The 13,295-nt window shown below is 34.4% G+C and overlaps 2 protein-coding genes across 7 annotated transcripts in view; one reads left to right on the forward strand and one right to left on the reverse strand.

Moving 5' to 3' along the window:
- The window catches only part of LOC107007663 (general transcription factor 3C polypeptide 5-like), a 15,865-nt gene extending 9,204 nt beyond the window's left edge, over positions 1-6,661 (reverse strand). For all 6 annotated transcript variants that reach the window (XR_003575777.1, XR_003575776.1, XR_003575775.1 and 3 more), the window contains exons 1-9: positions 6,515-6,661; positions 5,693-5,830; positions 3,296-3,650; positions 3,076-3,165; positions 2,897-2,987; positions 2,450-2,510; positions 1,151-1,193; positions 506-677; positions 290-388 (exon numbers count right to left, since the gene is read on the reverse strand). Coding sequence is in view for 2 of the 6 variants with exons in the window: in XM_027913682.1 (XP_027769483.1) it covers positions 290-388; positions 506-677; positions 1,151-1,193; positions 2,450-2,510; positions 2,897-2,987; positions 3,076-3,165; positions 3,296-3,650; positions 5,693-5,827 (1,046 nt within the window). In the remaining 4 variants the exon portion in view is untranslated. The remainder of the gene's footprint in view (positions 1-289; positions 389-505; positions 678-1,150; positions 1,194-2,449; positions 2,511-2,896; positions 2,988-3,075; positions 3,166-3,295; positions 3,651-5,692; positions 5,831-6,514) is intronic.
- Positions 6,662-7,608: 947 nt separating this feature from the next.
- LOC107005475 lies at positions 7,609-13,295 on the forward strand. The gene is made up of 4 exons (XM_015204074.2): positions 7,609-7,831; positions 8,378-8,445; positions 9,930-10,063; positions 12,370-13,295. The coding sequence occupies exons 1-4, from the start codon at positions 7,663-7,665 to the stop codon at positions 12,884-12,886; spliced, it is 888 nt and encodes a 295-aa protein (XP_015059560.1). The 5' UTR covers positions 7,609-7,662; the 3' UTR covers positions 12,887-13,295.

Consider the following 13,295-nt stretch of genomic DNA (forward strand, 5'->3'; position numbering starts at 1 on the left):
CCCCACCCCCACCCCCCTCCAACCTCTCACAACTGCAAATATACAGTTTTTCCAGGGTTTGTATGGATATAAGATATACAAACGAACTACGAACAAGCTAGTAAAAAAAACATTTCGGATGACATATATGACACAACCTCTAAAAATCAGGAAATGAGGGTCAAAAAACTCAGAGAGCATTATAAGTAAATAGTGAATACATATCAATTAGTGAGATTCACAAGGAAAACACTTTTTGACAAGTAAAGAATAAAAAAAATATAAGAAAGGATTATCGGTTCATTCTTACATGCGGGATTCCGGATCCTTCCGAGGATCATAACCTTTTTTTATCCAGAATCTACGGAAAGGCCCATTCAAAAAGTAATATGCTACTCCACAAAGAAGTCTGCATAATTATGGAGATAGACCAAAACTTCATACTAGCAATATTCACTTCCAAGAAATAATTAAATAATTCAATCCGTATAAAAGAAGTGAAGACTATAGGAATTGTAAATGCTACCTTTTTAGCATGTTATCTCGAAATTTCAGACCCCTATCATGTAAGCGCTCAGCTAATGACTCTTTGGCCCAAATTTTACGCTCTTCAAACAATTCAGATACTGCCTTCTGCCATCTCCAACGATCTGAGCCCTGAGGAATGTACTTTTCCCAGTCCACTGGCTTTGGAATCTGTATGAATGTTAAGCAGAAAAACAAGTAGCTGCAATACAATCTTGCTGCAGAATGACTTATTGTTTTATATGTATATTTTGTTGAATAATGATGTCTATTATCCACTTTTTCAAGATAATATAATCTTCAGACTTCTCAGGGATGACGAGAAATATAATAACTGGCTGGCAGGCTGCTGAGTCAGTAATAAAAGAGCTAGTGATTCCCAGACATCATTTATTGATGAATCTCACCATGATTTTACCAAGTTGTCAATGTTTTCCACCCTTTCACTTCAAGATACGTATTTCAAAATTTATGAAGAGAGCCAAAGAGAGAACCACTTTTATTCTTGGTGCAAGATAATGAGTGATACATGTGTTGATTTAAATACCAGAGTCTAACTACAAACAAATTGAAAGGAGTAGGTTTAAATACCAGAGTCTAACTACAAACAAAGAACACAGAGATGCAATGCAGAACTTAAGGATATCTTTGATAGCAAAATCAATTGCAAGGCTCGGCTCCATTTCCCTCTACATTGAAAAAGAAAATAAAAACTCATCAGTAAGATACTAGTGTGATAAGTATTTGAAGTATGTATATAAATTGTCAAGTAAAAGAAAACAGAGTATGTCAAGCATGCAGCACTATAAACGCTAAGTAAATTGAAGATTACTTAAGGCAGAACAAAATAATTCATAATGGTCTTTTCACATATGAAGGCTAATAAGAAAGAGATGGAAAAAAAACAATTAAGAGTTCCAAGAAAACAAGTCAAAACATAGAGAATAAAAAACAAAACAAGGTGAAAATGACTGTCTACCCTTGTGTTGTTTGTAGAGAAGCAAGAAATTGATCAATGAGTAGAAATAGGTGGAATCGATTATCCATACATTGTTCATGAGGTCCCCAAAATGTTTTTAAAGAGGATCAAACTCTGCAGCTAACACGTGCTCATTCCTCTTGCGAACTTCATAAATCTACCTAAGTTTTTTAAAGGCGTCCTACCTATATTGGTATTACTTCAATATCTTACGATTGTTTCCATTTATACAATTGGAAGCTTTCTGGCCAAGGTATGCAAGCATTATGGGGAAAATGATATTTCTTCCATTTATCAAATTTAACTTATATACAGTTCAAGTATATTTTCATGACTTGTTTCCAATTAATCTTTATTTTTTTGGTTACATGAGCTAACCTGACCAACATATGAAGTACATGAGTAAATACTTGTAGCACAGATGAGGTAAATCTTGGTATATCAGAAGAATGCAAAAGAAAAGGAGTTCTGCCGAATTGGCAATTGCAGGAAAATATCTTTCTGGAGTAATAATTGGTAAGGATATGGTCCTCTAAAAGACTCATATCCCATCAAAGCATCTGTGGTTCCTTTCTACAATACCTATATCCAGATTTCTTCAGTTTGACGCAGATGCTTTGATGGGATTTCAACTTAAACTCACTCTCTGAAGTTTAGACGTCAAGTTCTTTGGTTCAGTTGGTAATATACTACCAAAAGAAAAAATGATGTTCCTATAGACTCAAGACACGGGATAAGAGAGTCCATCAAAGGCAATCCAATGTCCAGAATTACTCTAAAATGAAACTATGAAGACATATTTTCCTTGTTAAGAAATGTACTACTGCCAAGGCAACACGACATGGGATCTGTAGTGTTCTTGTTAGATTGATTGAAAAGATTAAAATAAAAATGCAGAAAACATTTGACTGAAAATAACGAATTTAAAATAAGAGAGAATTCTTCCATGCAGGCAAAAGAAATTACCTCCCAATTGTGTCGTCCCTCTTGTTTTCTTTTCGAGCCCACAGTTGTACAAGATTTTAATCTGAAATTACAAAATGTTTGAAATTTTTCAATAGCAACATACCTCTCATAAAGAGAATGATTAACTAAGACAAAGGAAGTGGTCTGCATCAAATAACCAATAATGGTGAGACAACTAAGATTGTCCCAGCAAATACATACCCATACGAAGTCCATAAAATATCTGGGACAACAGCAATAGCGGAGGAAGAGAAGAAAAGCAGCAATTTTTTCCACTAACAGAAACTCAGACAGACAGAGACAGACAAAAAGGAGAGAGATATAGACAGAGACGATAAGAAGTAGTGGCTTGCTAAAACCATGGTGCAACAAGAAAGTGTGTACATGTATACAATATCTAAATGTTAAAATTGCAAAAGAAGATATTAACAAGCCAGAGCATCTTACACAATATTATCAGGCATATCTTTTGAGGCAAACAGAGAGGGTAGTAATATCATCATATCCTCCTGATCAACATCCATAAGACCTCCCTTCTCTACAAGCAGTAAACTCAAGAAATTAGGTATCAGAACGGAGATTTTCCCACATTTTGAGATTGCAGGAATAGTGAGAGAATGGCTAACCAAATTTAGGTTCCACCTCTGCCCACTGTCTCTTTTTCCTTCTTGCATCATCAGCATGAACAGCGAGAACATGCTGATAGTCTACCATTCCTTTGAAAGCAGCCCCATTGTGCATGCAAAAGAAAAAAAGAAACAAGAAATTAGAAAGTTGCAACTCAAAGTAGAGCAGAAAGAAAAACTGGAGAAGATGAAGTAGTCTGCATCGAAATTTAGTTCTCACCATTAAAATGATAAGCTTCAGAAACATGAGAAACAATATTAGCTGAGAGATGCTCCTGCAAATTAGTAGCTGTCTGCATTTCAATTTCTTTTGAAGCATCAGCAGATAAACATCTAGACTCGTTTGACTTCGGTGCAGCATTTTCTTGTTCACAATTAACAAGACTCCTTGAAGATTGTATCGCTATTCCACAGCTACTGTCAGCAGAGTCAGTAGATCGGACATCCCTTACTTTACACTTGGATATTTTCAACAAGAAGTTATTGCTATGCTTAAGCTCCCCGAAAGTAGGGTGTGAATATGGATCTTCTGGCCGGAAATGGAGCTCCAACTTATTGGACTGTGAAGTTCGAGCCTGAATTACAAGGAGTGGGCGCAAAGATCAAATTCTATAGACATTAAATTTACCATACGTCTATAAAGCCAAAAATATCAAACAATAGAAAATTGACCATCTCACTAAGGACCTCGGCAGACTGAAGTATTTTTTAGATATTGAGGTAGCTCAGTCCAGATCCGATATTTTTATTTCTCAACAGAAGTATGTCTTAGACACTTGAGGAGACAGGAATGATGGGACGTAGACCCATTGACACTCCTATGTATCCAAATACTAAACTGTTGCCAAGAAAGGGTGATCCACTTAGTGATCTTGGAAGGTATAGACGGTCATTTAAAAAGTTGAATTATCTCATAGTGCCTAGACCCGACATCTCTTTTTCTTGACAGTGTTGTAAGTCAGTTTATGACTTCCCCTATGATAAGTCATTAGGATGTATTTTTTCGTATTCTGCAATATATGAAGTCAGCTCCAGGTAAAGAACTAGTCATCGAGAATCAAGGCCATGAGTATATTATTGGATATACAAATGTGAAGGATCACACTCTGGACGTTCTACATCTGGATATTGTGCTTTAATAGGAGGTAATTTGGTGTCTTAGAAAAAGGAAAAAACAAAGTGTGGTTGCTTGATATAGTATAGAAGTTGAATATCGAGCAATGACTGTAGCAACTTCTGAGCTTGTGTTGATCAAACAATTGCTGAGAAAACTAAAATTTCGAGAACCCAATCAGATGGAACTTATGTGTGATAATTAAGCTGCCCTTCATATCACATCAAATTAGTATTTCATGAGAGGACTAAGTACATTGGGATTGATTGTCACTTTGTCATAGAAAAGATACTCTCGGGAGATACTGTTAAAAATTTGTGAAGTCGAGTAATCGACTTGCATATATTTTCACCAAGTCCCTCATTGATCATCATATTAATTACATCTATAACAAACTCAGTACATATGACTTGTATACACCAGCTAGAGGAGTTGTGTTAGAATAGGAATAGGAACAAGCATAGTATATACAATCCTACTTGGAAAAGGATTGTAATATAATATCTATATAGTCTTAGTGTAATAATATAGATTCACAATTCAATAATATTTTTCTCCTTTGTTTCTTAAAACAGCTGTCATCACCACTTTGTGTACAAATATTATTCCATAAATATTCACTACTTCTGGTTCCTCAACAAATTGCAATGTAAGATACAACAAGGCTAGATAAATATTTATGCTATATGAGGAATGGAGAAAGGTTAATAATGCAAGATTAGATACTAAAGCCTTATGTTGACTGTTCTCATGTCCTAAATTTTAAGTGATCGGGTAAACGTACGAAGGGATCAAACTGCTTCATCAAACTTCAAGATGATCCATGAAGTGCTTCTTCTGAAGTAAATTTCCACTGCCCATGATTTACATTCTTAAAGCAATAAATGTACGACCACTTACATCTATTTTCATCTTCATTTTATCAGATAACAAAAATGGTAGCTGCACAATAGATGAATGAATCCATTATGACATGCACTATTCATTTGGGATTGCTCATTAAAATTTTGTTTTCAAACGAATCCATTACGACATGCACTATTGGTACAATCAGTTGCGTATTTTTCACTGAAGCTCGATTACTTTTTGGCACTTTAATTCAGCTGAGTATTTGTCTAGAAGCTCGACATTTTTTCGGCTAAAACAGTTAGGAATGTTTTCAAGTTTTCACCACCATCAGCTGAAAAGGGGCATTCTTGCACACTCGGCTAAGTGCTCATTGCTCCAGAACCTTGAATGAGCTTAATAGTAGTTGTTAGACAAGTGAACATTCCGCTCCAAAACTAAACTAGATGAACTTGCTTTTCGACTGTTTTTACAAAGTATCTAGATGAACTTGCTTTCCGACTGTTTTTACAAAGTAAAGAGAATCAAGAGATCAATACTCATCAATAACACAGAATGTGACTAGGAACTGAACTTTCAAATTCCAATGTGGGTAATTTGCACAAGTTATACTAAGTAGTTACAGAACGAATCAACAAAATGTAGACATGGTAATACCTTGACAATACCTTGAATGCCACCAAGTGTCTCAACAGCACGATCTACTGAAGAAGGGTAAGCAGGGTAATGAACAGCAAAGACCTCGTTAGTCGGTAATATTCCTGACACTGAACCGTCTTTTATAATCCCCATACCCTGTCACATAACCAACAAAAACTCAAATAGAAAAATTGTGAAGATAGTAACTTCGACATTTATGTAAAAAGCATAGTAAGAAAGTTATTTTTTTTTCCAAAACTTAGCTCAGTCATCGACAGTTTTAGTGAAATCAATAAGAATTCACCGAAGAAACCATACAAAGCAACGAGAACCACAACCCCAAGAACAACTAGCTCCGCATTTTGCCAAGTTTCAAAAAGGTACAAACATGAACTACAAAGATATTACCTTTTGACAAGTTTTTAACAAAAGATATCCTTATATTCATCCAAACCTCAAATAAATCATTAAAGCATCACTTTAACAGAACTGAGAAGATTGAGGCAAACAGGATAACCAAAAAAAATTGGTTTGTCTTCCTCAATTACACTATATATAAAGATTAAAACTCTATTAACACAAAAGGCTCATAAATACCCTTCTTCTTCCACAATTGAGTCTAAACACATCCTAAAGTTTTGTTTTTGCTCTCAAACATACAGATATATTCAGTGCTGAAAAAAAAATCAATTATTTTCATACCTAGCTGATTAAAGGTTGTCTATAAAAATAAAAATTATTGAATTTCAACAGAAGTATAATTAAGAAAGCTTTACGCAAAATTTAATGGAGGATTTTGAGAAACGAAATCAATAAAAAGAAGAGGAATAAGAAACTTACTGAAAATCCTTGTAACAGAGAGAAAAAAACGCATGAATTTGGATTTAAAAAAGGATACAGTAATATAGTAGAACAAGAAGAAGAAGTAAGAACCCAGAAAATCAGAAGAAAACGGGTCGGGTCCTTTTTGTACCTATAGAATTTAGAGAATCAATTAAATTTTAATATTTATAATTTTTAAATATTATAAATTGTCGATGGATTATCCCATTGCATCAAGCAAGAGTGGATTCACGTGGGTTTGAGCGATTCACTCGAATTTTTTTAGTAAAACATTTATACAATATATGTATGGTAAAAAGAATTTGTATTTGTATAGATATACATATATGTTTTGAAAACTCAAGAAAAATTGATAGTCTAGTGGCAGGTCTTCTTTGAAATTAACCTACACAACGAGGTTTCAATTCCCTCTATTAGTGTTTTATTTTTAGTTTCAGTTTAGTTTGTTTATTTTATAAAACATTGTAAAAGTGATTTTAAACTCAACAAAAATTTAAGGGTCCGCCAGTGAGGGGCGAGCCCACAGAGGGTCAAATGAGTTCATATGAACTCACTTTGTTGAAAAATAACACTGCATATGTGTATGTATTTGATCAGTTTTTTAAATTTTATATGTATATATTAACTTTGACTCCACTAACACAAGTCTAACACAAGTGTGATCCTTAGTCCAATGGCTTAGTCCGAGTTCGAATTTCTATTTCCACATTTTAGTTTTATTTTTTACATCTTGAATCCACTTTATGAAAAATTTGGGTCCGCCGCTAAAGCTATATACTACTACTTCCTTAAAATTTTATTTTATTGCCTCATTTAGATGTTTATACTTTTATTTTTCGAACCTCATAAACGAAAATTCTGAATCCGATACTGATATCAAGATAGTTAATTATTGAGATAAATAATATTTCTTATATAATTTTAAAATTAAATAATATATATTACTTCTTTTGCCATTTTTTTTTATGTAGCACTAATAAATCAATTTCAAAAATTGATCAAATTTTTTATATAATTTTTAAAAATATAATACTTTTACTCACAATATTTGTCAAAATATTAACTTTAAATCATAATAAATTGAGGGTATACTATTTTGAATAAACTAGTTGTCGTCTTTGACTGAACCAGGGGTCCAATTGAGCATGAGTAATCTGCAGGGTTCAGCTCCAAGCTCTAACCCAAACCCGATTCAGAATCCGAATCCGAATCCGAATCCGTATCTGAAACCAATTACGGACCCAAAATCTGTATCCTTTGATGACGTTTCCAAGTTGTTCAGTTTGCCTCTCTCTGATGCTGCTGAATCCCTAGGTATTCTCCTTCTTTCTACCTCTCATTCTGCACTTGTGATACCTAAAATGGCGGATTCTGGAAAAAAAATGAAGAAATTCTTCAACATATACTTGTATTTAAGGTTTCGACCTTGTAAACTTGAGTTTTTTTTGGATAGTTATTGAATATTTGAACTTGGAATTGTTAACAAAAAAGCAAAATATACTGACAATTATGAGCATGGAACTTATACACTCGAAACCTGCATTACAAATAATACAGATCTTGAACTGCTTGTTGGTGTTGTTTAGCTGTTTGTTCTTCCCACTCCTGTCTCACTGTAGTATGTTTTTCATTCATAAATGACAGTTTTTTTATAATATACTTCGTGACTTGACTATTTAACTTTTTTCTTGAAGGATAAGGGAAGTATAGTTGATCATACTACTTTTCAGCTGTTATGTTGATCATTTCTTGTTTTGAACTGTTATCAATTCAGTTGTGTCCAATGTTAACTGATTTCTCGCGTACGTATTATTACAAGTAAACCGGAACTTCTTGAGCTAATTGGCATTTATCTTGTAGGTGTTTGTGCAAGTGTTCTCAAGAAAATATGCTATGAGAATGGTCTGGTGCGGTGGCCATATCGAAAGGTAGGCTGTACAAGTATGAATCATTGTACTCTTTCCAGAAGTACACTAAAACTTTTACCATTTTGAAGCATCTTTGTGCCCTAAGTTTTTCTATTGCTGAATATGTAAGAGAAAAGATAATCACTTAAGTTCACACTAGGCTGCTAAACTTTTCACATGTTCACAACTCGTCGAACTATTTAGAGGGGGGGGGGGGGGGGGAGCTTTCCCGTTAAACCTCTAAAAAGGATTGCAAGTTATATCTTGGTTTAGTAAGACATGAGTAGTTAAGGAAAACAGATTAGAAAAAGAATGAAAATGAAGAAATGAGGGCCAAAAGGGAGAAGAAAAATTTAAAGGTTTCATGTTTCTCCTCCTCTTTTTTTGCTTTGACTTGCCTGGCCTCTTTTTAAAGATTAATTGGAATAAAGAGGTAAGTTACAAGTGCTTGATAAGCTCGTAGGAGTAGATGTCACTAAAAATAAGTTGATAGTAAGTTGCGAAAAAGTTTAAAATATTATGGGCTTTGAGCAATTTATTCAAGAAGAAAACTACTGTTTTCCTGATAAGCTGTAATTTCCCTTTGCTTAGATCATTTTGAAAATAATTTTCTCATTCTTTTGACTGAGGATGATAGTATCTATTCCAAATGGAAACATGTGGCGTCATGCTTAGGATGTGAGGCTTCCAAATATGGGATGTTCGACAAAAAATGGATTGTTGTTGGAAATCCGAATACATGAAACTTGAGAAGTCCACTAATTTATGTGACTATCAGTGACAACTGTTAATTATTTAATTTCAAAAAATCCAGTACTAGTAAGAAAATATGCCTATCTCTTACTGCTAGTCTGCTACTAACAAAAAGAATGTCCTATTCTGATGCTACCAGAATATTTTGATAAGGAATTTTTTTGGGTGGATGTGTGGCTAGAATGGATGAATGGAGAAAAGAAACAAAAATATGACAGTTAACTGAAGCTTAGGGAAGGAACATGATTTTTATCTCCATTTATGTTGAGTATACTGTCTGAAAGTTTTGAAGATAAGAGTTTCCAACAAGATAGAGAAAATGCTAGATTATCAGACCAGCACTTTTATTCTGTGATGAAGAATTACCTAGTTGATTCCAGACAGTAGAATGTTTTTGTTAACCTTTTGAAACTTTTTGAGGTGATATTTTCCTGGTTGGATCAAATATTATTTGATCTATTTATAGAACACTATTTATCTATTCTTGGTTTAATTATACTGTTTGCTGTACACAAGTAAGCTTGTGTATTGCACGTTAAATTTTAAGCACTCACATCACCTGAAGTCTGTCTGAAGGAGCCAATAGCTTGAACTATTGCCTTTTCTCAGGTTGTTAAGACACTTCGAATGCAGTCAATTATGTGATATTATTCACATGTTTTCATTGCCCAATACACATTATTGCGGTAATGAGATCCAAAGAAGTGCTTGAGCGATTGTTGTTTATGTATCATTTATTTGAGATTTTTCAGGTCAGCTCTGGAAAGAGTATTGAAGATATAAAGAAGGAGGCATTAAGGGAAAAACAAGAGCGATCCCTGGAATTTCCTAAAGCTCCTGGAGAAAAGAATGGTTCTTTAGCCAGTTCTGCAATCTCATCATTTTCGTAAGTTATTTAATATGTGATAATTTGTTTAGTTGAGTTCGACTTACTATGTCTAATCATATCAATAAAATTCTTCATAAAAAAATATCTATCTGACTCTGACTAATTAAATACTTCAATTAGTTGTGTTCTTGGACTTGATGTTGGAAATGCTTCTTCGAAGCATGCCTTTTTATGTTTCAAATGCTTGATGTTTGAGTAAGGCCCTTACTGATCGATTAAGAACACTGAGAATTTAACCTGTTTACTTGATGTGGTCAGGACTCATGCATAACTCCGGCCTAGTTTCTGTCATCTTCGCTAAGGACTGTTATAAGAGACAAAAATCCATACATTTGAAACTCTCGAGATGTCCTCTTTTTCACTACTTAAATATCTGCAGCTACTCATTATACCATTCATGAGTTGTAACTTTAAGTATGGCACTCATTGTTAAACTACTAGTATTCTAGGAACCTGTCAACTTTAAACCATATTAGTACTGGACCATCTGCATTGGGGTTCTCAGGTTGAGAAATGGTGTGCTCCTCCGCCAAACTTTTTCTTTAGAAAACAATTAGATGGGATTAGAAACTCAATTCAGAATGAAAACATGTAAGAGACTCTTAATGGAGCTTTGTGGAAATAAATTATAGTTATTTGAGATACAATATTTTGTCATTCTTAAAACTCCTTTTTACCCTGCATTAACTAGTCTAGTTCTCTGATTGGTACACATTGCAGTAGACAGTTGCCGGAATACATGCAGCTTTACCATGGGACATGGGTGCATGTTAGGATTACATAAATTAGTACAGCTGGCTTATATATTTCACTCACCTGCTCAATTGACAACAGAGCAGGAAGGGAGGGGGCATGTGGAACCGGTATCTGGAGGTGAATGTACCACCATATTAACAATTGTGTTTCTGGTATGCTGATTAGATACTTTGTAAGGGAGTTGTTACTTCTCAAAATTTGCCACACTGGGTCACATTTTCATTTTGTACAGTGTTTGTTCTTAAATGCTTGACATATTAGCAAATAGGGTATTTCATATTATTGATTATCTCATGACATGTGGTGTTGCTTATACATTGATCACAATTCAACTGCATAAAACCTAATGATGATTTTACCCCTGGATTGGATATGGTTGGTTACACTGGAACTGAAATCTAATCATGTACCAGCCAGATTTAATTTTATACTTATATTTATTACATCATTTAATTTTAATTTGCTTATTCAATGTCTTAACCTTTGTACATATTTTGTCTTTTTTCATGTTTTTATCTTAATTTTATAATCAGGTGTAGTTTATACTTTTATCATTTTTATAAAATATTATTTTTCTTTACAAACGACTTAGATAGGCCAAGAACATTACTGTCCCCAATTTGATTCCAGCTTTAGTCCTGCCACGAAGTGAGGAACTAAATACTCGACCATGTTTTCTTGAATCAAAGCCCTCCATATTTTAGATGGTTTAGGTTATATAATAACATGTATTGTTGTAATACCTTACTAGATGATACCTGGTATTTCCTGAGCTGACTGTGAACTTCGGATTATCTATTGCATTAGCTTCAAACTAGTGTACTACAACAACAACACACCCGGTATAGTTCCATAAGTGGGGTCTGGGGAGGATAGTATGTACGCAAACCTTACCTTTATCTTGGCAGGTAGAGAAGCTGTTTCTGGTAGACCAAAAGACTGTGCTACAACAGAATATAAGTCATTAGTGCAGGGGCTTGCCTTACTCAGGATAATGGTCAGAATAAGGATTTTGCAGCAAGTTATAGATGTTACTTGTGTGAAGAAGAGTTGGAGACTGTGAAACAACTTCTTATGCATTAGCTAGACAATGTTGGGAATTTTTCTTCAGTATTTGCGGGATCTCTTGTATCATGTCTCAGGGTGTGAATGAATTATTGGAGAGTTGGCAGCACCAGAGAACACATAAAATTTTGAAGCAAATCTGGAGAACTATACCCTTTTTCATATTACAGACTATCTGGTTAGAAAGATATAAAGCTTGTTTTGATGGACAAAAAAGACCATATTTCTAGAGTTAAAAACAAGTGTTTACATAATTTGTTTTGTTGGTGTAAAAGTAGTTTCATTGATAATATAGATCAATATATGGAGTTTTTGAATTTACTAGGGAGATGTTGTAATTGACTGTATGGATATTCTGAGCAGTCTTTTGTAACTTTTGGTTTTGGTACCTTCTTGGTACTCAAGTCAATAAACCTTTACCTTAACGAAAGAAACATAGAAATCATTAATGTCTATTGAGATGCTTCCCATCAAATATGTAGGGGCTCCCCCTTGCCAAACAAGAGTATAAGTTCCACAATGGAAATGCCAAGAGCAGGGGCATTCTCACAGCAGCAAGGAACCAGGAATTTTCAATCTGGAAGTTCACCGCATTTCCGTATCTCTAACTTGACAAAAGGAACTTCAGTTTATGATGAATTCAAATATGGTTTTCCATCCGATGGCTTGTCTACTGCAACGTATAGGTGGTGGGGAAACAAGAGTCCTGATGGTAACCAGGATAGCAAATTGAATGATGACAATGCCAAAAACAGCACGGAGCAAGCAGAAAATGTAGCAGAGAAAACCGAATGCCAGACAAGTGTGGATTCCACAGGAACGACTTTACTGACTGATGTGAGGAAACGAGCTGCCAAAGAGGGGAAAGAAACACTGAGGCTTGGAGTTCATAGACGACGTAGTGTAAAGATGCTTGATTCAACAAAACGGAAGATTCTTCATCAGGTATTCAAATCGTATTTTCATGTCCATGGAGATATGAGTAGCATGGAATCATGACAAGAGGACCAATATTCGTTTTCTCTCGATATGATGGAATGAACAATGATCATTGCAAGACTCACACGAAGAGGACATGTTACATCTAGGTTCCAGTGCTATGTGTGGAATTTACCAAGCAATTATATAAGTTATGTTTTCTACGGCTATGACTGAGATTAGATTCTTGAACTTCCATAGGCAAAATTAGTCACTAATATATGGTGTTTTAGCTTGATCTTGATTATTTCTAGCTTAGAAGACAAAATTAGTCACACTCTATTGTAATTTATTATTATTTTCTTGCAATAGTGATTCGTCTAACTTGGGTCGTGAATTTAGGTTTAAGTGATCACGATTGTCAGAGAGAGATTCAAAATTTAAATTTTATGAGTTTTGAGGTTCATGCATTGAATCCATATTTTCATAA

The sequence above is a fragment of the Solanum pennellii genome, chromosome 12 (genome assembly GCF_001406875.1).
Source record: "Solanum pennellii chromosome 12, SPENNV200".
NCBI lineage: Eukaryota > Viridiplantae > Streptophyta > Magnoliopsida > Solanales > Solanaceae > Solanum > Solanum pennellii.

What these genes read in the sequence shown, in the direction of transcription:
- LOC107005475 (XM_015204074.2), top strand. Translation starts at nt 7,663, where the DNA reads ATGAGTAATCTGCAGGGTTCAGCTCCAAGCTCTAACCCAAACCCGATT. An exon ending in TGATGCTGCTGAATCCCTAG is followed by an intron (nt 7,832 to 8,377) that starts GTATTCTCCTTC and finishes TTTATCTTGTAG; the next exon opens with GTGTTTGTGCAAGTGTTCTC. An exon ending in TCTGCAATCTCATCATTTTC is followed by an intron (nt 10,064 to 12,369) that starts GTAAGTTATTTA and finishes TCAAATATGTAG; the next exon opens with GGGCTCCCCCTTGCCAAACA.